We start from the raw sequence: 27302 nt of genomic DNA, 5'->3' as shown, positions 1-27302 counted from the left end.
GTGCCCAACACAAGTTATAAATTCGGGCACTGCCGGGAATCGAACCCGAGACCCCCCAGGATTACAAGGCCAGCGTTCTAACCGCTAGACCACCGTGGCTCTCCTTTCCTAGTATCGCCTGGAAAATTACAACAAAATGAATGGGACACGTGTGATGAAAATGAAAAATTCATCCAACACTTCTATCGGTAAATATCACAGAAAGAGGCCATGAACATATCCTGGAGTTAATGTGAGAGTAGGGACAGGAGGGGCAGTAGTGACTGATGAAACAATCGAATTAATAAGTTTCAAGTGTGACACAATCAGAGTGCAAGACAGAAACACACATTCTTAGTCAAATGTGCTGAGTCCGAATATTCGATGTCTGTGTTGTCTGAACCATAACCTTACTTTCTTATCAAGGATTGGTTCAATGAAACCTAGAAACATCAATACAGGTAGTTAGTTACTTGACTGGATAGGAGAAGAATACGACATTCTCCGAAAATTAGCGTTGTTATTGTGGAATACTTCAGAGTACCGCATTTACGAGAGAATGTAAAGATCTTTTTGGATAAAAAGAGAGAAGACTGGCGACTGAAGGCAGAGTGAGAATGCCATCGAGACGCTACAAAGAGGTCTTGATGCTGGTACAGACAGAAATTTGCCCATTCCGAGAAGAAGAAACGTTAGATTCACCTGAGCGTGAAATCGGGAGAGTCCACGTAGGCACTGGAGCATGTAAAGGTTGAGGTAGATCATGGTATTGTTTACAGCGGTTAGGTAAGGTCGCTTTGGTCGAGTCATTCCGTCCAGCTCGTGTTTTGTCGACACGTCCTCATTTCCCTTTCATTTCGAAGTAATAGAACATCTTTCAAAAACTCAGAACTGTGTCGGATCGATTACTAACAATTCAGCTTCAATTTTTCGCTGGTATAGATAATGAACATTCCCCTGGTATAGAAGCTACACACATAACAGAACACAGTTCTGTCAATTTGTGGTGACCTCTGTTCTGCGCGAAATGGAGAGAGAAGATTAACTCAGATGTTAAATAATATCGCAAGCAGCGATTGTAGTCAAATTGTTAACCATTAATTATCATAATTATTGTTGTGATTAGCATGAAGGAATTTCGCTGTTGCTCTGAAAGGTTTTGATTCATCATCGTCTCTCTTGTTTCGAAAGCTGACACAGCGACTCACCACGTAGCTGGTTTTATTCTAGCTTATATCCTCCCACGTTAAAGTATCCGAAGTCAACAGTCACGTGCTTACTCGTTTCTTGGTATCCCTCAGTTTCCCACGACCAAGGTCATTTCAACACCTGCCTACACATTCTTTTCTTATTTGCTTGTAATAAATGGAGTTTCCTTAGTGGTTATTCAGATATACGACTCGTTAAACTTTGTTTGCATACAGTGAAATTTCGTACTGAGTGGTTAAAGAAGCAAATTCCGTCTGGCGAATTTAATTCTGAACAATATCGGCTCAACATGATTCATACATTACATGGAACTGAAAAAGAAAATTAAAAGATTTTTCTCAAAATAAAATTAAAAAATGCTTATATTACGAAAAACCTATGCACGGTGTAAACTGTATACCCTGAACATCTCAACCCTATTATCGATCTCCGTGTATTGTGTTTACGAGGGGAACCTAGTGTAGTCTATACTTAACAGATGGCACCACAATATCTTTTCCCATGATTCAGTTATGAAAAATGGCGGAGAATCGATTAAATTTCGAGCAACGCAAATTGATTTTGAAGTGGTATTGGAAATTCGATTGGTTTAGGTGCAAAGACAAGTGAATCTTAAAACACGACTAACAATTAAAAATATTTCGAGATAAATTTGAGACTTACGACGTGTGTAATAAATGATCTGGTGGTACAGTGAGTGTGTCCTGCAGCTCGTGATACATGGAGACAAGGACAGTGGTATCAACCTCACATTACCATCGTGATGTCTTGACAATACTTCCATAGACCGATGAGGATAGGATCGACCATGACCTCAGATAACATTTTCTTACGGTATACAGAAAGCCAGCAACACTTCACGAGCTCCAGCAATCCTAGCTTCAAGTTTATTGGTCGCTTAAATACCAGCCAATTGCTCGCCGCTGCCAACTGCGCCACGAAGCTGGCGGTGGTCATTTTGAACACCTCTACTAGATTCGCTAATCCACCAAGTGCCAATGCTGACTCATGTAACAGTTTAGTTTATGAAAATGACTTTATTTTATTTTTTGAATGTGTGAATATGAATTTTGGGATATCTGTACTAGTAGATACTGTTAAAACCGACATATTTTATTTAAAATATGTATGCGTGTATCTTATATAATTACGTCTGCATTACAAATAGTACCTACACAGGTACGTGGTTTTTAGAAGGTAAATTTGTCACTGGTTTTTACCTGAGCCCTGTGCCATGCAAACGCACGGGGAAATGGAGATATGCCTCGGAAGAAACCCTGGAGACCACTGGATAGGAGACCATGGGGGCCGCACTAACATTCCTGACGATGTGGGAATCGAACCCCGGTTGTCCACCGCGTAGCTTAGTCACTATGCTGACTGAATTACCCTAACTAATGGTTCGTAATGCTTAAATGTTATTGTTTTCTAGTAGCAAGTGCGAGAGTTCCCACGGGACGACGTTTGTAACGGGCAATGATCTATGTTCTTGGTATTACACTGTAAGCGGATTTTACGAAACCTGACTCAGCGGCTATGTGACGTTTACCCAAAAAGTGGGGAATCCACACGGCCTTGACGCAGAAGCGGTCATGAGAGCAGAGATACATTGCAGGAGAAGGCTTGCTTATAAGAAGAATTGGGTCTAGGCACGTAGACTTTTGGAGGATTTCCGTCACAGACTGTTTCTTAACGTGGATAAAAGATTTATTTATATTTAATCAGCCGCGGGTCTGAAATGTGCACACACGAACGACGTAACTTCTGAGCTGGTTTTGAAGGAAGAGTTTCCACGCATTTCAAGTGCAGCTGTGAAGGTGGTACTTCCGCCTCCATCTGCATATCTGTGCAAAACGACATTCTGAAGATAACGCGACAAGGAAATGAAATATCTAAATAGACTCAGTGCAGAATACGAAATGACGTCACAGAACTTACAAGACTGTACCTAACCTAACCTAACCTAACCTAACCTAAATTAACCTAACCTAACCTAAATTAACCTAACCTAACCTAACCTAACCTAACCCAACCTAACCTAACCTAACCTAACCCAACCTAACCTAACCTAACCTAACCCAACCCAACCTAACCTAACCCAACCTAACCTAAGCTAACCCAACCTAACCCAACCTAACCTAACCTAACCTAACCTAAATTAACCTAACCTAACCTAAATTAACCTAACCTAAATTAACCTAACCTAACCTAACCTAACCCAACCTAACCTAACCTAACCTAACCCAACCTAACCTAACCTAACCTAACCCAACCCAACCTAACCTAACCCAACCTAACCTAAGCTAACCCAACCTAACCCAACCTAACCTAACCTAACCTAACCTAAATTAACCTAACCTAACCTAAATTAACCTAACCTAAATTAACCTAACCTAACCTAACCTAACCCAACCTAACCTAACCTAACCTAACCCAACCTAACCTAACCTAACCTAACCCAACCCAACCTAACCTAACCCAACCTAACCTAAGCTAACCCAACCTAACCCAACCTAACCTAACCTAACCTAACCTAAATTAACCTAACCTAACCTAAATTAACCTAACCTAAATTAACCTAACCTAACCTAACCTAACCCAACCTCTCGGTCATTTGCATTATGCAAATACAACACAGCCTGCCAGGTGTATTTAATTTAATTTTCTGCGTATAGGATTGTAAAATAATTGCAACGTTTTACAAACGTTTTAATTTCGATGATTTTACGAAAGTATTTTATTACGAAATTTTCGAATATCACTAACATAAATTAGAAGCCTCATTATCTCGCCAGTAAACTGACAATGAAGTTATTTTCTCTTAATCTGACGTCATTGGAAGTGTTAAACGTTGTATATTCGCCACTTTGTTGCTGTAGGTTGTTATCAACGTTTCGGAGGAACTTACTGTTTACATCTTCAGGATATATACTTTATTGATTGCCTTCATATTCCAGGTAGAAATATACCCTACTTGTCGCTTCCGTATTCATAGTATAACCCTGAAAATTGTGAGAGTAAGTTCCTCCGAAACTTTGATAACCACCTACGAGATTGCACGGCGTTGTAATCAAGAAGACCGCGGTTCGATGGGGACATATATCCTGTGCACCCGGTAGGATGTCTTCGACTTCCTTCACAAAACAATGGAGTGTAGTACGAATCCGTTAAATAATGAGATCGCGAGACATCGTGAATGTTCAGACGAGTTCCTTACAGTTCGGAGAGCGAACATTCTTGTCGGAGGTGTGAATTTCCAGTCCGGACTTTGCTGGCGGGTAATATCGCCCGTGCCTGAATCACGGGGAAATTTAGGATCCTGGGAAATTTCTCCGCTGCCCGTGAATCAGAGAAGCCGTCGACGTTTCGGGCTTACCAGAATCCTTCAGATGCACAGATCCCATGTCCCACCCAATTTAACTCCTGAACGCAACCTTTTACTATCACTTAAAAGCGTCCAATCCTGACGTAAATGATGATTATGATAATGACAATACGTCACAGCCCCGGCGCTGTAAGCTGAGATCATATGAACCTACTGAATCTACAAATTGTAGGAAGGAAACCAACTGGCATTTGGGCCGGGATAATTCCAAACCTCAGATATCCTTTGAATATATCCGACTCTTTCCTCGTACGTCTGCACGAACGGTTTCCTGAAAACAGGCAAAATAAACAAGGAAACAAATGCTATGGCCCCAGCAATCGTGAAGAGGGAACGAGGTTTATAACCGTCATCGTGCAGCAAACAGTTCCTGAAACTTTCTGTCCCAAGGGCAAGTCGATTCACAGTTACGCCATGCAATTCGACGCAATTTGTTCCATCGTTCAGTGAGAATTCCGGAATCCAGTTATTTTATTCAATGCCTTGTTGGCGTAGGTAAGTACACCGGATAACGCCACACTAACGCTGATCGTCTCTCGATAACCTCGAAGACCAGCGGTTGTCCTCGAAATTTGAAGGACTCAGGAACTCGGAAACGGTATGAATGCCTACAGCGTTGCTATTGTCTGACTCAAGAGACGGCTTACCGAACCCGAAGGTTCATCACCGAATTAACCAAAGCCCTCCACCGGACCCTGTCCTGGGCCAACAAAATCCAGTCTCCTTCAACTCCTATCTCCCATAGATCCCGCCTGAGATTATCCTCCCATCTACGTCTAGGTCTCTCCAGAGGTCTCTTCCCCTCAGGCTTCCCAAATAGTGGACCCAACCAACCAGATGGCTTACCGAACACAAAGGTTCATCACCGAATTAACGAAAGCCCTCCACCGGACCCTGTCCTGGGCCAACAAAATCCAGTCTCCTTCAACTCCTATCTCCCATAGATCCCGCCTGAGATTATCCTCCCATCTACGTCTAGGTCTCTCCAGAGGTCTCTTCCCCTCAGGCTTCCCAAATAGTGGACCCAACCAACCAGATGGCTTACCGAACACAAAGGTTCATCACCGAATTAACGAAAGCCCTCCACCGGACCCTGTCCTGGGCCAACAAAATCCAGTCTCCTTCAACTCCTATCTCCCATAGATCCCGCCTGAGATTATCCTCCCATCTACGTCTAGGTCTCTCCAGAGGTCTCTTCCCCTCAGGCTTCCCGACCAGTACCCGGTGAACACATCTTGCCCCATCCATGCGTGCTACATGCCCATCCCATCTCATTCTTCTCGACTTAATCACCCTGACAATATTGGGGGAGGAGTACAGATTTTTAAGCTCATCATTATGCAGTTTTCTCCAGACCCCAGAGTTCGCAGTTACAAAATACATCAGTTAAAAGTCAACGAAGAATTATCATCTGAAGAGCTTCCAATTAAAAACGCAAAGGAGAAAGTGATTTAAAAAAAATTGATAGATTTCGTACTCAGGTCAAAGTGCCAACGAAGAATTATCATCTGAAGTCTCTAGTACGAAAGTGGTACATCCGCGTGTCCTCTCTGCTCTCGTAAAAAGCGCTTCCAAAATAAAGGAGATTATTGATAGGAAGGATGAACATAATGCAGGAATTTCAGGACCACAACTTGAAACGTCAGCTTGTGCGCAGGTCCCGTCTTACGACCGAGTATGATGACTACGTTTTGCCCCGGATCACATGAGCGCTCCAAAACATCTCAAAATGTCTCTACCGGAGCGTTATGCATCCATAATAATTTTCTATTCGCCTTGAGGATGGAGGAAGCAAGTTCCTCTATAAGTGAAAATAATATTTAAATCTAACCATGTCAATTTCTTTCGATATTTCTGTTGTGGTAAGCCATAACTCCTTCGGCATGGCCACATCGCGAACGTGAGGTCGGTACAAAGGATGGTCTTCACGTTACGCGTTGAACCTCTCAGAGTCCGACTGTTCAGAATCCCTACGCCTAAGCACCAAGACATCCGAGGAAGGATGCTGAAGGTGTGAAGACGAACCTCGAGGACATGTGAGAATTGCCAACAGTTTTGGTGCGAATAAAGGAAAACAATTCTAGAAAGACCTAGGCGTAGATGGAATACACGCGATAAAACTGAGTTTGGACAAATTTAATGTATGTGGATTGGATTCATCTGGCTTGAGCTGGGATCCAGTGACATGCTAGTTGACGAAATTTCCGGTAAAATAAAATAAAATAAGTATTAGTAACACTGGAACAAGTGAACTTCAATTTTCTAGGTTATTTACATAAGTTACTGTAATCAGATTAATGTTAATTTGTTCAAGACACAAGCAAATACTGAAAATAGCTCAGACTGTAGTCTTAAATTACTTTTTTTTTTTGTAAGTCGTTAAATATTCATGTTGAAATCTTGTATTAGAGATTGCAAATCATAATTATGTCGATATTTTAAGCAACGAATTTGTACAGGGAACATCACTTCAACACAATAAATGCATGTTTTATTTCTGAAATAACTTATCGTACCTTTATAAAATTCTGTAAAAAAAATTTCGAGTTAATTTATTTATAAAACGCGATCTTTTTATGCTCAGTGTTTTATAACAAACCATCGTCTTATGAATCGTATGATTTAATAGACAGACTAATGAATTAATGTTTTTGCCACTGATGATCTCTTGAGGTCGAAACGCGTTTGACACTAAGTGTTTTTTTCAAAGTGTAAACAGTTTTGTTTGTATGCATGAATTTATATATTTCAAATAAATATTCAACACTGAATGGTATGCAAGGTTTTAAGATTAATTTATTTATGGTATGTTTCATTTATAATGAGATCTCCACTTTGTATAGAGATCGATTCGTACTTAATCGATTTCCTCAGAAGCAGAAAATCTCATAAAAGGAAAATTTACGTAACACAAAACAAAGATTTCGTTAAGAATCTTGCTTAATTTAGATTTTAAAAATATTTAATTAAACAGGAACTAGAAAAACAATATCTCTTCTTAGGCAGTGAACTGTTTTGAAACAGTGAGCTTATATTCTGTTGTTAAAGAACATTTAAGTTCCCTACTGTACTTAAATACCATTTGATTTTTTTTAAAAATTCCTGTAAGTTTTTTTTTGTGAAGACAGTACAGATTAATGCTGTCCAATTACACATCATTAAATATTTATATATTACATCGTATAAAATAAAAACCTAAACTTAAGAAATAAAACATTTGAAGGTGTTCGATGTGTTTTAATGTTATCCTGCGCAGGATTTAAATGAGAATTTTCGCATTAAATAATATGAAAAATAAACACGATTTAATCGTCCCCGAAACAAGTTTGCACTGAAAATAACTTAACGTGAATTCAGAAAATGCATCACAGGAACGAACAAAATTCTCAATTGGAGTATGCAAATTTTTCATTCTAAAGCTGGACGAGTCTTTATTTATTTAATTTTATTTTTATAACATTGACGATGTTCAATTTAAAATTTATGTCAAGATTTTCCGACGACTTTCAGTGTGGATACCAACACCAAATTTCATTAAAATCCGTCCACACGGAACCCGACGTACCCCCCACGTACTTGGTGCAGACAGAAAACTCGCATTCCATCTCTTACGCCGATCGGACGAAGTAAACCGACCTGCCCGCAAATGGAATGTTGAACGAGACACAACTGATCACCGGCACAATGAGACGGGATTCCCGAACTCACGCTTCGTCACTTGTGCTGCAGAAACCGAGGCTCGAAAAGGCCTCATATCGTGAGGCAACCTCCACAGTTGGAACACAATGCGAGCCACACAGACCGAAACAGTCTGCGAGCTGTACTTTACGACTTTCTAATTTCTCACAACCCAATATGGCTTAGGGCGTCCTCAGGTTATGTCTGCGGGTGAGACAAGAAGTTACGAAATGTCACAGAAATCTCCGGCTTATCGTCTGAAACACCCAAACAAAGGAAAACGGAACACGAGGTCAGGCTTTTGCCATGTTTTTCGCGAGGCACCCAACAGAAGAATGATTAAATAAATTTAAAAATTACTCAATTCTTTACATCAGATTATTATATCCTTAACCGAATGTATATTAGTAATTCGTTACAGCATAGAAACTAACTTTTTTTGAAACTTTGAAGCAGGAATTAGTAACAATTACAGTAGCAGTTACAACAATGACAATGAAGGTACATCACCCCCACCCACAGCACCAAACGAATTATTGTGGACTCCGTTTGTTGACAGAACCTGGTTTATTATTATTATTTAGTGTTCTGTCTGACGACAGGTCCATATGAACAGGATCCTTCCATCCTTTTCTCGGACTGGGACCTGTTGAGGTGGGATCGACACTGGCGCCACTTGCAATGAGGTGGTTATAAATACAAGTATAAAAGTTTAAGAAATAATTCTTTGTTTTGTGTTTAAATTAACAAAATAGCGGCTCCAGGAAGACCAAGTTATTAAAGAACACATAGCCCCAAGCATGCGAACCCAGAATCATAGACCGGCCTTTATTTTAAAGTACTTAAAGAAGACATTAAAACTTGTCTAGGCTAGGTAAGTGACGTAAAATTGTATTAATAATTTAGAATTAGCAAAACACGAATGTATATAATCTAATATAGTTTACAGCTGTCCATTCGTGTTTCTATCAGAGATCTAGACGCATTCTGATTGGAGTAGCTTAGACTCTGACGTCAAAGGAGATAAGACAAAACGTATCTGTATACGAGGAAATCGTTTGGTCACATTATTTACGAGCGTAGGATGACACTCATTTTCGCAGAAGTGAGCTTTATGTCAACTAAAACAGCATTTAGCTTAAAACTGTAACGAATAACTGAAACAGCTTTTACAACAGATAAGGCAAACCTAGTGCCTTAGTTAATTGGAATGTGTAGAGTACAGAAAAATGTTTAAAAAGAAGCGCATTATCTACACCGCCAGGGTAGACCACACGTGCGGGGCAAAGAAACAGGTTAACACTTCGTGACCTTCGGTTCAAACATGCCACAGATAACGTTTAAAACAACGGATAACAGAACAATTTTTCTCGTATTATGTAAAGAGCTACTTCCTCTCACCTAACCCAACTCTTGTGCATGCGTGGAAGTAATTTGAATATTTTAAACCCGAGGGCAAACGAACATTTGGGAGAACAAGACGTAGATGGGAAGCTAATATTGAGGGTGTGGACTGGATTCATAAGACTCAGGTTAGATGCAGTAATCCGGACGCGACAGGGAATTTTTTGAACAGCTGAGCGACTAGGATGGTGTTCAGAAGACTGGAAACAGAACAGCTTCCTGCTCCCTTCTGAGTTCCAGGCAGACAACGAAAGGGATGACCCAGTGACGCGACAAAGCAGAGGATAAACTCAGGACCAGCTTTTAAGTGCTTATTATTATTATATTATTTAGTGTTCTGTCTGACGACAGGTCCATATGAACAGGATCCTTCCATCCTTTTCTCGGACTGGGACCTGTTCATATACGTTCTTGGCAGATGATCCAGAAGTGGTTTGCCATTGCCTTCTTCTGTGTGTGAATGGAGTAATTGTTGGGATGCCACGGAGGAAAACTCCGTGTTGCCTAGACCACGGCCTTGCCCAACACAAGTTATAAATTCGGGCACCGCCGGGAATCGAACCCGAGACCCCCAGGATTACAAGGCCAGCGTTCTAACCGCTAGACCACCTCATCTTATTATTATTTAGTGTTCTGTCTGACGACAGGTCCATATGAACAGGATCCTTCCATCCTTTTCTCGGACTGGGACCTGTTCATATACGTTCTTGGCAGATGATCCAGAAGTGGTTTGCCATAGCCTTCTTCTGTGTGTGAATGGAGAAACCGGGGAAGCCCCCGGAGGAAAACTCCGTGTTGCCTAGACCACGGCCTTGCCCAACACAAGTTATAAATTCGGGCACCGCCGGGAATCGAACCCGAGACCCCCAGGATTACAAGGCCAGCGTTCTAACCGCTAGACCACCGTGGCAGTTTAAGTGCTTAAGAACACGTATTAAAATTGTCATTCGTTGTAAAACCAACGAAATGAGATCCATGAAGTAACTCAAAGAGAAATCAGCTGTGTTGTGACCGACCTTACCACAGAGGCTGACCATCCTACTCCGAGATGCATTGGTGTCCCTGAAGGAAAGGGGAATCCTCTTGGAGTACGGATAATCACTGTCCAGCAGCACGGAACGAAAGAAATCTCACGAACTACTGTAAGAACGGATAGGATCTCGGGTGATTCACCTATGAGGACCTTGCTTTAATTTCTTCTCTTTTCACTTATTTCTTTACAGGACGTCAGGGCTGGACGCGGTCAGGGCAAGGGTACGAGAGCGATGAAGGGTGTACCAGGATGCAAACAGGCAGTGGAGGGACTGAGTAGAGAAGATAATATGGTGGAACGACGTTTTTGTATCAACGAGCAACAAAGGTTGATTTACATAGTTTCACACAGGGTTTGTCGGTTTTTAAAAACCGGGTTTAAAAACAGGTTTTTTTGGATAAATTTGTAAAATTCGAAAACCGATTTTTTAAAATTTAAAAAAAAAACCGGTTTTAGATATTAGAATTAATATGTAAAAATTTCTGGTAAATGAACTACAAAATTTAAAGACTGAAATTAGTTCGAAATTGTTAAATGCTTTAGAAGTACGAATTCAAGAAAGAAGACAAGTTGGGTTGGTAACCCTTTTGCTATATTTGCAAAATCCACAAAACATTTCAACAAAGAAATCTAGTGTATTTCCACTGGCTTCGAAACTCGATATTATTAAGTTATCTGGAAAAATATTGTCTAGAATATATTCAAATTCTTGTATGGAAACAGACTCCGATGATGAATATATCGGAAACGGATAAACTATTAATCAGGGCAATGCTCTAAAAGGAGCCATAGAAAAATCAATTCATAGGTTTCTTGAGGAACCCGAAGAAATAATATCAAATCCGAAGACAACGAAGGCCGAATTTTCAGTATTTGAGGCAACCAATAAAAGAACAAAGAATTTAGATTTATTATTTGATGCCCTGAAAACGATAAGACCAAGTTCAGTAGCCAGTGAGAGAGTATTTTTTATTTCAGGCAATTTTGTATCTAGAATAAGAACAAGATTAAGTAATCGTTCAGTGGACATTTTATGTTTTTTTTTAAATTACATTTCCTGGAGAAAAATATTAAATGAAATAAAAATTTATAATTTATATTTTGTACGGATTTTAGTTATTTTAGTTGTTTTTATTTGGTTTTATATGAAGTATATTTTATTTTGTTATATTTTTGTATTTCATAAATATTAAATAAACTGAAAATTTTTAAAATAAATATTTTTTTACTGTTTTAATTATTTTTTTTTTTTTGTAAAAATTCGGAAACCGTTTCTCTTAGAAATACGATGACATCTGAGAGTCTTGGACCATGGGACAGAAGTAGCCTTCTTGAGGAAGCCCACGTGTCCTGTCCTAGATCTGACCGGGATATGTTCTTACAGTGTGAATATCCCTATAAATTTCTTATTGGAAGTTCTAAAATGACGTGAATGTGTGAAAACTCTGCTTCTTTTAAGGATAAAAAAAATTAAATTCATAAATTTGAGTAATGTCTACTACCAATGAATTCAGAATATTTTCTCTTTCCAAGACATAGACACACAACTTCATTTCATCTTTTGTTTTATGGGCGTTAAACTTAGTCTATGACTCAAGATAAGATTACAGATTGAAAGCATTTGGAAATTATTTGGAATTACGAGAGAGAGAATGAGAGAGACTGATTTGCAAGGTGATAAAATAGAGGATAAGTTGGTTGTTATGGAAACAAAAGTAATGCACGAAACATTTTTTTCGAGAAACCTAGAACGAGCAGTCCACCTATGGCTCTAGGTGTGGATAGGAAGACGATATTAAAAGCAATCCTTCAAGAAATAGAGTGTGGGGGTTGGAGGATAGGCCATGGTACATTGGAAGGCTTTTGTGAACACGGTAATGGACATTAAGGATCCGTTACCTTTGGGACGGCGAGCCCGATTAGTGAGCGAAATTATCTTCTGCACAAAACGTAATAAAAATATAAATATAATTTGAAACAGTATCGATAAATTACATCCTGTCTTTGCCATATCCCAGTTTAATTGCTTACTATAACTGAAAGATATTTCAGAATTTCTTACGATGTATTGGACAGTACGACATTCTCTCCCAATAACCCCCGGACAGATGGACTTCCATAGTCTGGGAGCGGACGAGAAATTGGGAGACCCGTAGAAGACGTGGATAGAAACTGCTTTCACCAGAATTCACAGGGACTGCACTAAGAACCTTTCGTTTCAAGGAAATTAACACACACGCCTTTAATAATTTTTTTATAAACATGAAACCCGGAAGTCAGTAAAGAGAACTTGTAAACATCGTTTACAATTTTATTTATAAAATAGTTTATTCTCAGAAATGACCGTGCGTCCAGACACGAGTCAACACGTAATCTAGATCACGCTCTGCTCTGACAAGATTTTCTAATTACTAAATAAATTAGGTGTTGCAAGATTTGAGGTTTTCACGGCGGTGAGTATGAAGATTTCTGTCTTCTGGGTTGTTGCGCTGTGTAGTCTGGTCGATGTTTACCAACGTTTCAGAGGTCATACTGCCTCCGTATCTGCGATGAATCGCCCTGATGACGGAGGCAGTATGACCTCTGAAACGTCGGTAAACATCGACCAGACTACACAGCGCAACAACCCAGAAGACAGAAATCTTCATACTCATCGCCCTGATGATGGAGGCAGTATGACCTCTGAAACGTTGGTTAACATCGACCAGACTACACAGCGCAACAACCCAGAAGACAGAAATCTTCATACTCTGATGACGGAGGCAGTATGACCTCTGAAACGTTGGTTAACATCGACCAGACTACACAGCGCAACAACCCAGAAGACAGAAATCTTCATACTCATCGCCCTGATGATGGAGGCAGTATGACCTCTGAAACGTTGGTTAACATCGACCAGACTACACGGCGTAACAACCCAGAAGACAGAAATCTTCATACTCATCGCCCTGATGATGGAGGCAGTATGACCTCTGAAACGTTGGTTAACATCGACCAGACTACACGGCGTAACAACCCAGAAGACAGAAATCTTCATACTCATCGCCCTGATGATGGAGGCAGTATGACCTCTGAAACGTTGGTTAACATCGACCAGACTACACAGCGCAACAACCCAGAAGACAGAAATCTTCATACTCATCGCCCTGATGATGGAGGCAGTATGACCTCTGAAACGTTGGTTAACATCGACCAGACTACACAGCGCAACAACCCAGAAGACAGAAATCTTCATACTCATCGCCCTGATGATGGAGGCAGTATGACCTCTGAAACGTTGGTTAACATCGACCAGACTACACAGCGTAACAACCCAGAAGACAGAAATCTTCATACTCTGATGACGGAGGCAGTATGACCTCTGAAACGTTGGTTAACATCGACCAGACTACACAGCGCAACAACCCAGAAGACAGAAATCTTCATACTCATCGCCCTGATGATGGAGGCAGTATGACCTCTGAAACGTTGGTTAACATCGACCAGACTACACGGCGTAACAACCCAGAAGACAGAAATCTTCATACTCATCGCCCTGATGATGGAGGCAGTATGACCTCTGAAACGTTGGTTAACATCGACCAGACTACACAGCGCAAAAATCCAGAAGACAGAAATCTTCATACTCTGATGACGGAGGCAGTATGACCTCTGAAACGTTGGTTAACATCGACCAGACTACACAGCGCAACAACCCAGAAGACAGAAATCTTCATACTCATCGCCCTGATGATGGAGGCAGTATGACCTCTGAAACGTTGGTTAACATCGACCAGACTACACAGCGCAAAAATCCAGAAGACAGAAATCTTCATAATCATCGCCCTGATGACGGAGGCAGTATGACCTCTGAAACGTTGGTTAACATCGACCAGACTACACAGCGCAACAACCCAGAAGACAGAAATCTTCAAATCAGGTACTGTTAATTATTTTTACTGCCTAATTTATATTTAAGAGTACTTTTCGGTGCTTACAGATGTATAATCAAATACGAAGAAAAGTCTCGAAGCTCTCATAATAAGCCTATAATTTACCTAGAAAACATGTTGGTAGCACTGATCTAATTGAATAAAAACACTTTTTTTGTCGTATTCAGAGTAGACTTTTCTGTGATATGTTAAACGAAGTTTCTGACATGATAAAATGCATGAAAGGTCTGTAATCTCATTTTTATATATCAGTCACATTAAAAACGAGGTTAAGAATGTGTAGGAGCTACATCTCCTCACACCTCCCCCCAAGCGCTTGCATGGCGTGTATCAGGACAGCATTAATTTCCATCTGCAAATGAATGGCATTCAAGTTCGATCAGCGTATCCGGGACAACTGAAGATCCAGCAGGATAAGGTAGGCGTGTGCCCAACTACTGAAAGAATATTTTCTCAAACCTTGTAACAAAATTCCCTTCGATCATTTAATTCAGCACAAGACATAGACAAACTACCACGCGCGGCTCGTAACGGAGCGGTCCAGGTCTTACAAAGCCACGCCTTGCTGATAAACATTTCTTCCAGGATTCAGTTCTGGACAGCAGTCGAAGTCGTACAGTCGAGTACATCATCAAATGCGTCTTCAATTACTCGTCGAATAGTTATCGATTGCCTATAACTGTGACGTCACACCCAAAGCAATTTGTTTGTCAATTACGTAACTATCTCAAGTTCCGAAGTTGTGATATCTCGCTCAGCTCCTATTATTATTATTTAGTGTTCTGTCTGACGACAGGTCCATATGAACAGGATCCTTCCATCCTTTTCTCGAACTGGGACCTGTTCATATACGTTCTTGGCAGATGATCCAGAAGTGGTTTGCCATTGCCTTTTTCTGTGTGTGAATGGAGAAACCGGGGAAGCCCCCGGAGGGAAACTCCGTGTTGCCTAGACCACGGCCTTGCCCAACACAAGTTATAAATTCGGGCACCGCCGGGAATCGAACTCGAGACCCCAGGATTACAAGGCCAGCGTTCTAACCGCTAGATCACCTCATCTTATTATTATTTAGTGTTCTGTCTGACGACAGGTCCATATGAACAGGATCCTTACATCCTTTTCTCGGACTGGGACCTGTTCATATACGTTCTTGGCAGATGATCCAGAAGTGGTTTGCCATTGCCTTCTTCTGTGTGTGAATGGAGTAATTGTTGGGATGCCACGGAGGAAAACTCCGTGTTGCCTAGACCACGGCCTTGCCCGACACAAGTTATAAATGCGGGCACCGCCGGGAATCGAACCCGAGACCCCAGGATTACACTGTCACCCTACTTTCAGACAGGTGAAGTAATTTGTTCCGGTCGACCTGTCATAAGGATGCCTGTACACGCTAGACCATAATAATGCGTTCTTCGAACGTCTCTCAATTGAAATTTCATTGAAAGAGAGGCGAATTTCCCAATAGTTTAAAACCATTAATAAGAGACGCTGTTCCAAACGTGATTCCTGACGGACGAAGTGTCACAGGAGCGGGTATTTCTATCAGTTCTTCAGTCGCCTTGCTAATTATCTTTCCGCCGTTGTTCCGTCCTTACTCATACGTCACAGTTTCCCACGAGGTAAACGATAACTCTGTCCAAGCAGTTAATTATCGTACACTCAGGCCTCAGTCAGCGACTTCAAATCTGACCCAACTCTTCGCTGGTGAAAATCATCGCCTTCAATTTCCCAAGCCTCCCGTCAGTTCATCTCCCTTAGGTCCAGACATACTCATCGTCAGTTCGTTCTCAGTCGCTCTCAGTGTATTCTATTCTACACTCGGGCCGATGACCCCAACAGATTTCGACGTAAATTGGTATTGGTCTTCGTACGCCTACACTAAAGGTTGCAGGATCGATTTTAATTTTTTATTAATATCAAACACACCCCCAACTTCAAATATCAATTAAATCGTACATTTATCAATAAAAATATGTGCAGACTATAACAATCCTGGAGCTTTCGATCTGTTATGTCGTCTGGATTCTGAGTTCGTGAAAGTTGATTTTTCGTGGTCCCTTGTGGAGAGGGGAAGGGTGATCTAGAACCAGCAGCAGAGTTTCGCGTTGGTCTGACGTCGTCATGGCAGCCAGATAATTCATTTCCCGCTTCAAAGTAATAACAATTCTTTATCAACTACCAGATGAAGATTAACATTGAAAAGACTAGACATTTTTCTTAAAACTCTCAAATAATATTAATTTTAGCCGTTTTCAAGTTGTTAAATGCAGACAGGCGAACGGGCATTAGCTGACCAGCAATGTTTAAAATGTGCCAGATAAGATTCAGCATGCAAACAACTGAGGTGTGTGTGAATAGCTAGCCGTCTGTCCGCCGTTCACACCCTGTTTATATAAGGAAGGTTCATTAGAAAACGTGGTAAAGATGAAAATGTTGTTATTACAGGAGACAAAACCCTGGTAAACGTATAAACTACACCTACTTCGGTAATCAGGTATAGGGGTGTCCAAAATCTTATATAACGTAGAAGAAATGGTAAATGTTTCTCTTGGAGGGAAAATCCCGAGGAAATTACAGATTTATTTTCCAAAGTTTATCACGGATTGTCCAAAATGTATACAACGACACGTCTTGTAAATACACAGGAAGATATTTCTGATGTAGGGACGACGCTGGAAAAATGTTGACTTCATCTGTTCAGAAACTAGGTACAGTATTGTTCAAAAAATTGTTTAAAGTCTCACATCTTCCAAAAGGTAAGTCGTAGAAGGACATTGGAAGTACAATATACTGCCTTTGGAGAGAGACATCCCCGAGAAAATAACTGATTTTTGATTCGGGGTTTAGACACAGAGGTTCGCAAAATCTATGTACAGAATAGATAAAATGTTACATAAACTTTCTCACGCTATTAAGACTTTAATTTAAAACAACTTAATATTAAATATACTTAACGGTGCATCAAATGATAATATATACAATAGCATGTTTTTTTGAATTTCTTGTTGAATTTCAAATTACATTCCTAATAGATTTAACTGAGAATTAAAAAATTTTATTTGAAACATTTTACGATTTCAATTGAATAAAATTGTTTTTCTTGGATATTATCCATCGTCTAGTAAATATAAAACGTAAAACGACGTTTCGGAGATGGGACTCTATCTCCGTCTTCAGGTTCCTACACAGTTGGGCCCACTAGATAGAGCTAATCCCTATCTCCGGATTACATTTTATATTTACTAGACGATGGATAATATCCAAGTAAATTTTTTTTTTATTCAATTGACTCTTCACCATCGTCAAGAAGTTTTAGATCTGATATTTTACGATTTGGTTATTAGATGTGTACAACGAAATATAGCAAATGTTTTCTCTCTTCAATGTGATGTGAGGTACGTGGTCTGATCTCATTTGCAACACTAGGCTGTAAGTGCAATAGATTTAAGTTAAGTCCTACTAAATACACCAAACAGCTCTTATCTACCGACAACTGATTATAGTAACACAACATTTGCGAAGTTAATCTACTTCTGGAATTTAAACCATGAAGTATGATCAAACAGAATTCTTTACATGTACCGAACAAGCAGAGTACACGACTAAGTGTCCATAACGTTCATAAATAATCTACTTTCGAACAAAAGTATTTATTGATTAAGCGTTTGCGTAATAATTATTTGTTTGTGTTTTTAGTGTTAGCCAATCACTGACAATGGTAGGTGGGCCCTGAAGTGAGATATAGGAAACAGTCGTGGCCTATTTTAATTATCCACCCTGATATATACTAAAATAAAAGCAAATATGGCCCACAAAATAACGGATCTACCTTGCCTCTTATTTTAATAACATACGACCTCATACTATTATGAATACGATTGAATAATATTAACCGGATTGCCAAACATTAAGTTGGAAGGGATATGAAAGGAAACGGTCATGGTCTAATTTAAGTTAGGCTACTGTCTCAATATTTGATGGAGAGACTGAGGAAAGACACTTAAATTCTATCAGGGTAGGTGACCTCCGGCTGTAAGGTGACTACGGATTTTCGAAATTTAGGGTAAAATCAAGTTCTTGTGAACACAGTAATAAACCAGTGTTCTATTAAAGCAGGGGATTTCTATGCTAAGTATCTGTCAGCCACACAAAAAGCACAGAGTTGAACTGAAGCTACTATAATCCTCTTAGAGAAACATAATGTTTCTTGTTTGTTTCGAAAGGAACTACCCCATGTTTGGAATTTAACATTTTAATACTAGAGTTTCACCACGAGATGGCTTTCGCTGAAACCACATACTTAAAATCTTCCACAATTAACATGACTTTTGAAGAATTAAATAAATACTCGATGTCCTGTTAATGAAGGGTAAATATAAGTCTAAAGTCCTCACTGGAATGTCAGGAAATGCTATATTGTCGTACTTAAGTTTAGGAAAATATTGTCTTTTGATAACAATACATGTTTAACATAAATACAGTTATATTGAATTAACCCTCTCAATGCTATGGTATGTTAATCCGAAACACCGGTCACCTACTCTAAATAAATGGCATTTAATAATATCAAGGGAATTTTTGTGTCGTCTAATCATTCAAAACCATAGCTTGAGACTATATACAGATAGGCATTAGGAGAGGGTGTATTTGTGGTTCACAAAATTAAGTAATTTATGCATTAACAAGACATTAAGAACTTGAATAAGATTATACAATTATATATTATTAATTATCAGCACTAAAGACGCTATTTTTAATTGTACGTAATATTAAATAAATTTTAGACTACAAAACGGTACCATAAGACAACTTTACCACTTGGTCTGACATCATCATACAATCAAACACCCAAAAGTCCTTATAACTCACCTAGCCGTCTTGCTGTAACCATGGCGGCAGCTGATGACCGTGGCAGATTAAACGAATATATATAAACACATGCTAATTAACATGATCGAAAATCACGTAGTGGATTTATAATTATTATTACTGAAGCAAACATTGGTAATATTAACGCGTGGTGGAACAAGAATAAACCGAAATGACGCAGGTAATTGTGTTCTATGAAGTACGCGACGTGTCTTCTACCTAAGAGTGGCAGAGAGGAAATGACGTCACAGTGTCATTAGACCCTTGCTGCAGAATCTTAGACAACACAGAAACTATTTAAGTGCATACCCATAAAATATATTCATAGTCGCAAGCAGAAAATGTTTCTGATAATTAACTCATAATTTAAAAATAAATCAACTCGATTTTAATTTCCTATAAAATGTAATCTGTTACGCGAGTCAAATTCAAACCTACAATAATATATTTGACTTTCAGAATGACCAAATTCAATATGAAACAGCATTTGTTTTAACATCCGTATTCCGTAAATATGTGAAATTATTTAACTACAGGTAACTATAATAATAATAATAATTATTATTATTATTTATGTGTACATATTTATAATAACACCTATTTTGAACATAAACACTAAAATATTCTTCAGTTGATATGAATAGGGGTCACTTTAAGTGAAGTTTTATATGGGAAAGATCCAATTGTCACCCCAAAGCATTAAAACAATTATTATTATTATTATTATTATTATTATTATTATAAACTCAAAACGAGGAACGTTGAGAATTATATTTGTCGAAATTCATTATCATTGGGATGTCAGTGGAGCCCGTGCTTTTCTCCTTATAAAAAGAAACATTAACAATATAATGTCGTATCTTTAATCCTGTGAATTCTTAATTCCCTGTAATCTCTTCACATAATCTCAAAGCCACTGTTACTTTCCTTTATAAGGCATCCCGACCACCTCATATTTGTCATAAGAGAAAACAGTTGGAAAGATACTGCCAACATACGAATACCAACATTTAAAATATACTAGCTGAAACAATATATGTTAATAAAAATTAATATTGTAAATTTCTGCTCCCAATATCATGTCTCCTCAGACAAGAAGACGACAATGTTATTCAATCTCGAAATAAATATATAAATAAATAATTGTATTGTAGAAGTGCAGTTGTAATAACAGTTTCAAAGGTTGGTATGACTCTTCTAACTATATCGACTTTCACAGTCTTATATTCAAACGAGACGTCTATTATATCAAGGAGGATGAAATTTTGTACAGTCTGAAAACCTAAATCGAAGAGACGATGCCCTCTAGAAAGACCAATGAACTTCATCTGGCTCAGAATAGTGTTCGATTGCGGGCTGAACTTAACACGAAAAGGAACCCTTGGGTTACGTAAAAGGTGGATTATTACATAGTGGAATTGTCCAGATATAAACAACTAAGATGTGTTTATGCATTGAATTGCTTGCTTCTATGAATTTTACAGTCCTGAAAATCTTTTCTTCCATCTCGTTTGGTCACAAAATTTAAAAGTACCACATCGATTCTTTTCAGAAATAAAATTTGTATGTGTTTTTATAGCATAGATGGCTCTACAAAAAGTTACGACACAGTTCACAATGAATGATTACTGATTCAGAATAAAATTTCTTCTTCTCACGAATTGGATGCTTTTTACTGTCCTAATTCTGAATCAATACTTGCATTAACTTATATAAAACCCGCCAAAATAACACGTAAGAACTCTGTTCCGTATCACAAAAAACAAAACACTACAGTTCACAATTACAATCACAGGAAACATAAATACAAAGTGAGGAGTAATTTTGTTGTAACAGGTTTGTGTAGTTACCACTGAGTTTTAATAAATCGATATATATATTCCCTTACCTGTAGAAAGGTTAACTGTGACTCTGTCTAGGGCAGTAGATGACGGCATTTGTGAGAAGAGACTTCAAAATATGTCCATATATCGATCAAGTATCCAAACGAGAAACTTCCATTCGACACTCGAAACACACACGATTCGATAAACAGCAGAACATCAGTACCAGTACCAACAGCTGCTAAGCGCTGAGCAACAATGGCTTGTCGGAAAACCCAATCCTAATAGCGATACGTTAGTGCCTTCTGCTCGCTCTCACTGCGTCTGCATTAGACCAGGCCGTGCGAGAAGGACAGAGCTACGAGTAAACGAACATACTTGGGAAATACCAGGCCGGATAGCTGGCGAACCTGATGCAGGACTGCATGTGTTATGTTGCGGAATGACGATCCCAGCATTTGGCACAACGGCAGACCTCCCCCCTTCCCCCCCCCCCAAGCACCTCCAACGGGTCGAAGTTCCTATTACTCTTCACAAATTAGATAAGAAAGGAATAATAAAAAGAATTTAACTCTTTTTATCCGTCCATTACGTGCTAGCTGGTAGCCCTAGAAAAAATATAAAAGAAACCTCAACCCAAATGGGGGAATCCCTCATCCCAGGGGTAGACAAACTCACTGACCTTTAGGTTAACACAAAACTGTGTCTTTGGTGTGGTTTCTTTAACGTTACCTTTCACTGAAATGAAAAATAATGTTCTTAAATCTTCTTAAATGTTATGTCCTTAGATTCGATGATTTGTAGTTGATGTAAGGATGTTTTATCATCTGAAATAGTAATATGCAGACGATATAAATGATATATTTTAAAGGGTATGGAATGAAGCGGTCGTGGTCTATTTTAATGTAGCCAGAATATGTCTGTGGCGACTGTCAACAAGACTGGAAATGTTTTATATGCCACAAAAGAAAATCAATAATGAAAGAGTTGTTTTGTTTTCTAGCTTTACTCTGATAATGTACCCACATATTTATCGTCTTTAGTTTTAAAAGTAACACATTTACAGACTAATTCGCACGTTTACATGTAAATTTAGTAATTAATTTTTTATAGAAATTAATCATTCACGTCCTAATAACCTTCCTCCTGCTTGTGAATTCTAGCATATTGATTACAAATACACGGCATTATGTCGATGATGATATTAGCCTTCGCAAAGGATCATGGGTGATGACGTCATGCCCGAGAATAACCTCCCACCTCATGACTTTAAGCAACCGTCACGTTCGCGTTATCTTCTGTTAAAAATTAGAAAGCAGACGTTTCAAACAGCCTCAAATAGCATAATTCCCACGATAAATTTCACGTAAATACGGTAAGTCATTCTCTACTTCTCTATGGTTACGGGTGGACGCCATTATGACGTCACTAGCTATGACATGATTATGACGTCATTAATTTATCGATGATGTAATCAGATCTCGCAAAGGATCGTGGGGAATGATGTAATAACCGAAGAATATCTCAAATTAGTCTCTAATGTCATATTATTTATACCAAATTTAATGAAAAACAGGTCAGCAGTTGTCATTTTGAAATGGACGCATATAAGAAACCAACTCAACGGAGAGTTAAGTTCTCGTCAGCTCGTTTGAGAAGGCGCCACGTCACACGCCATACACGACGATGACGTAACGTTCGCTGTTCGTAGCAATTGTTTCTAGATATTTCAGAGTTCTGGGCAGAGTCCCACACGAGCTCCCACACAGTCACAACTTTGCAGGTGACCTTTGTAACTACACGTCGATTTATTCATTCACTGCTGATGGAAGCCATCGTATCCGTCCGACCATCTGTTTGTACGCCTCTTTAATTTTCGAAATTACTGAACGGATTTTGATAAAATCTGGTGTTGACAGCCGACGATCGAATTTGACCAAAAGTTCGTATCGGACCGAATATAATTTCTACCTCAAAAAAATCTAATAGAACTCTGCTGACTTTTTCCAAAAACTTGTTAGAAAACATCAATAGACGAAATACTTGAAAATGTTTCAACATGTGATGAATATGGTCTCTTACATGAGGGAAGGAACACAGACAGATTGAAGATGTATGAACAGAGCGTGACAAGGAAATTTGTACTTCAACTAAAGTGGGCTGGAATTTTATAGACCGCCAAGTTTTTGGGTCAAAAATTTGTGTAAGATTCTTTTAAGTCAGTCTGTTACGCGAAAGACAAGTCCACGCAGGCGCACGACTCTCTGAGAGGGACATTCGTACACGGTTAACCAACTCGAAATATTTTTGAATAAGACGTTAGACAAAGACAAGAAATACATTCAGAATTTTGGTGGGGAAAACTCTTGGGAAACACCCATTTGAAGACGGATATAAGAGAATAATATTAAAATGGACTGTTGGGATGTAAACTATGAAGATGAGATGTGGACGGATCGGACTGTGTCTTCGGCTATAAGCTTTGAGTTGTGTTTCCGTCGGTTTATTAGCTGAGTTCCTTTCAGAACGTACAATATAATAATTTTAGTTTACTGCTAACTGGTTTTTTTTAAAAACGACCATCGCAACGAAACATTCAGAAACCTCAGGATTTTGAATCGTTGCTGGACTCACGGTCGATAAAGTATTAGGAGTTCACAGCGTAAGGATTCGTTATATTGATTTACCTGAAATTTCCCATGACACATAGAAATTACGTAAGGAATTCGGTAAATAAACATTCCCTTACGCGTAAGTTCCACATTCTTGTTGGAGTCGTGTCTTTTGACCTTGTGATTTCAGGGAAAAAGAGGCTATGACACACGATGGAAAACACGACAATGAACGGCAATACAGCGGGTGACGAGAAAACCATCTGGATTAACAGACCCCAGCCGACTGAACAAACTCTGCGATGTAAAACACGAAACCATGGCGATTGTGACCAAAACACCGCCTTCGAACCCAAATTAGAATTATCACAATCAATTTCCCATGGAACAGGGAAATACCAAGAAAGTCTCTCCAGTCAGCACCCATGTATCGAGTGGATTAAGTTGGCAAAGGAAGACGCAAGCACCTGACTTATTACGTACAATTCTCTCAGGTGATGAACAAAACAAGGCGATGATGGGTAGAACATATTGCATGAATGGGATATATGAGAAATGTGTACCAATGCCAATAGTAAATCTGAAACACGGATTACAAGAAGATATGATAAGATTAAAACGGATTTTAAATACATGGGGCAAGGATATGGAAGGAATCTAACAGTTGGATTTTGTGAACACTATACGAGACTTTGGGTCTCATAAAAGCTATTTATTGACCAGCTGAGGGACTATAAGCTTGTCTAGATTAACTCTCTTGTACCACAAATAAAGCAGATGAACTCTATTTGTGGTACAAGAGAGTTGGAATCATTTAATAAAGAAATGAGGTTATGTTTCAGTCAGACAATTATGTTTGCTCGTATGTAGTCTGTGTACTAAGGTAACACAGTTTCAGCTTAAATCATATGTTCCCTTAGAAACGAACATGTCGACAAATTTATACAACAGAAATTAATATATGAGAAAGTTTCATTCTGTTCTGACAGAGTTCATGGATTCTACTCTGGCATTTCCTTCGAATGACTAAGAAAACTTTACGGAAAACCCCGTCTGGTAATTGGCGTTTGTATTAAGATTGCTCTAACGGACCTCCGAAGCAAGAGGGACTGGCCATCAGGTTCGTGCAAGGTTAATTGAAATAGAAATCAAACCACAGCAGATTGCAGGCAATTTCTTGCTTAGGATGAGAAAATCCTTGCTAATGATCGGGTATCATGAATAATAAAACTTCCTAATTACATCACTGCCATAGTCATCGGTTGCGTAACATTAAGTAACTGACTTCCATAGCAGAATTATTCTACGAAATTTTGCAGTTGATAATCTAGCGAAGAAATTCTCTGCGGTGAGTATGAAGATGATTGTCCTATGGGATGTTGCACTCTGTAATGTAATCGCAATGGACCGCAAAATCCTGTAATACAGTCACGTTCATTAAAGTCTTCAGAACAGCCTGATATCGGACCCTGTCCTCGGCCAGTTCAACCGTACTTCTAGATCCGATCTAATCCTGGGCCCCCATATTATCGAACTCAATATTACGAGCTTATTTCTCATCTTATTCATTCACGTTGAATTGTTCGTAAAATTGTTCCTGACGTATATATATTTCCTCATTTAACGATTATCTGCATATATGTACGACTGTTAATTGTCAATTCATTGACTGTTTTAATTTATCTTTGATAATCTGTTACCACACTTAGTTCAGCCCTTAGTTAGTCTAAAAATTTCTGTTCTTACCTCAAAGTAAACATAAGATGCATCCATTACAGAGTTCAATTGGTTAATGTTGTTTCCTCTGGAGTTCATACGAAGCAAACAACTGTAAGTCTATGGACAAAATCAGACGGTACGTTTAGTTACCAGTAGGGTTTAAAGGATTTACGTATCTAGCACTAAAAGTGTCGGACCATCACAGAAAGTCACGTGGTTTTAGTATAATGTATGGTAGAAGGAAGATATACAACGGTGGCGATAAAACCCTTTGAAGCCGAAGATCGTCTGAATATTATTTATGAATTCAGTCCGTACCGCGAAGAAAACACTACACCTCACCATTACGAAAATCAGCTGGTTAACCATTTGAAGCCGAAGATCGTCTGAATATTATTTATGAATTCAGTCCGTACCGCGAAGAAAACACTACACCTCACCATTACGAAAATCAGATGGTTAACCATTTGAAGCCGGAGATCGTCTGAATATTATTTATGAATTCAGTCCGTACCGCGAAGAAAACACTACACCTCACCATTACGAAAATCAGCTGGTTAACCCTTTGAAGCCGGAGATCGTCTGAATATTATTTATGAATTCAGTCCGTACCGCGAAGAAAACACTACACCTCACCATTACGAAAATCAGCTGGTTAACCATTTGAAGCCGAAGATCGTCTGAATATTATTTATGAATTCAGTCCGTACCGCGAAGAAAACACTTCACTTAACCATTACGAAAATCAGCTGGTTAACCATTTGAAGCCGAAGATCGTCTGAATATTATTTATGAATTCAGTCCGTACCGCGAAGAAAACACTACACCTCACCATTACGAAAATCAGATGGTTAACCATTTGAAGCCGGAGATCGTCTGAATATTATTTATGAATTCAGTCCGTACCGCGAAGAAAACACTACACCTCACCATTACGAAAATCAGCTGGTTAACCCTTTGAAGCCGAAGCTCGTCTTCATAATATTTACGAATCCAGACCGTACCGCGAAGAAAACACTTCACTTAACCATTAGAAGTCAAATCAGGCGGTACCACATAAGATTTAACAAACGAACATCCCGGTCAAAGATTTAAAGTTTGAAAGAGATCACCGTCTAGTGGGAGAACTTCGACCTACTTTTTTTAGACACTAATGATAAGATGTCGTGGTTTTAGAAGATCAGTATTGACGTTCATGGAATTTCTTCTAGGGCTCCTGAGGACAATCATAAAATAGCATCGGCTTTACAGCATCTTACCTGAAAAGGCCAATAGAAGATCTTCCTGGTACTTGAGGAATTGTCGACACTTGCAACGACCGACAGAATTTGTCGGACTTGAAAAACACAATCAAAGAGCAGGTGACTCCTTAGTGAATGTCCTGTGTCAGACTGGGATAAAGATGAAGAACTACTTCACCCAACTCATCTGCTGTGTAGTTGTGCAATAGCACAGCAAACATTTCGAAATGTTCCACTAAGAGGGAAATATACAAATTTAAAACGTCTTTGTGTGCTTCACCAAATGTACCTCAAAAGAACCGAAGTTGCCTCGAGATGACAACATCTTCCACAGACGGAATTCCTTTAAGAACCGGAGGGTCGACGAGACTTAGGACGACGATGGGGAGACCAAGGCCATCTTGGAATTCACGAAAAA

The 27302-nt window shown here is 39.1% G+C and overlaps 1 protein-coding gene across 3 annotated transcripts in view; it reads right to left on the bottom strand.

Annotated features, from left to right (window-relative positions):
• cact (NF-kappa-B inhibitor cactus) overlaps positions 1-27302 on the bottom strand; it is an 82363-nt gene that overhangs the window by 19628 nt on the left and 35433 nt on the right. The window contains exon 1 of one of the 3 annotated variants that reach the window (XM_022063670.2): positions 21378-21573. The exons of 1 other annotated variant lie outside the window; for it this stretch is intronic. In XM_022063670.2, coding sequence (XP_021919362.2) covers positions 21378-21426 — 49 coding nt within the window. In that variant the 5' untranslated portion in view covers positions 21427-21573. Of the gene's footprint in view, positions 1-19489; positions 19527-21377; positions 21574-27302 lie in introns of those variants that run through there. One more of the 3 variants, XM_087352007.1, reaches the window with a different exon arrangement.

This window comes from Zootermopsis nevadensis, unplaced genomic scaffold, assembly GCF_977971745.1.
Source record: "Zootermopsis nevadensis isolate Lab colony 2312 unplaced genomic scaffold, Znev_1.0 Znev_ptg000020l, whole genome shotgun sequence".
Taxonomy (NCBI): Eukaryota; Metazoa; Arthropoda; class Insecta; order Blattodea; family Termopsidae; genus Zootermopsis; species Zootermopsis nevadensis.
Note: the sequence above shows the minus strand (reverse complement) of the source record. Positions and strands in the feature narration are given on the sequence as shown.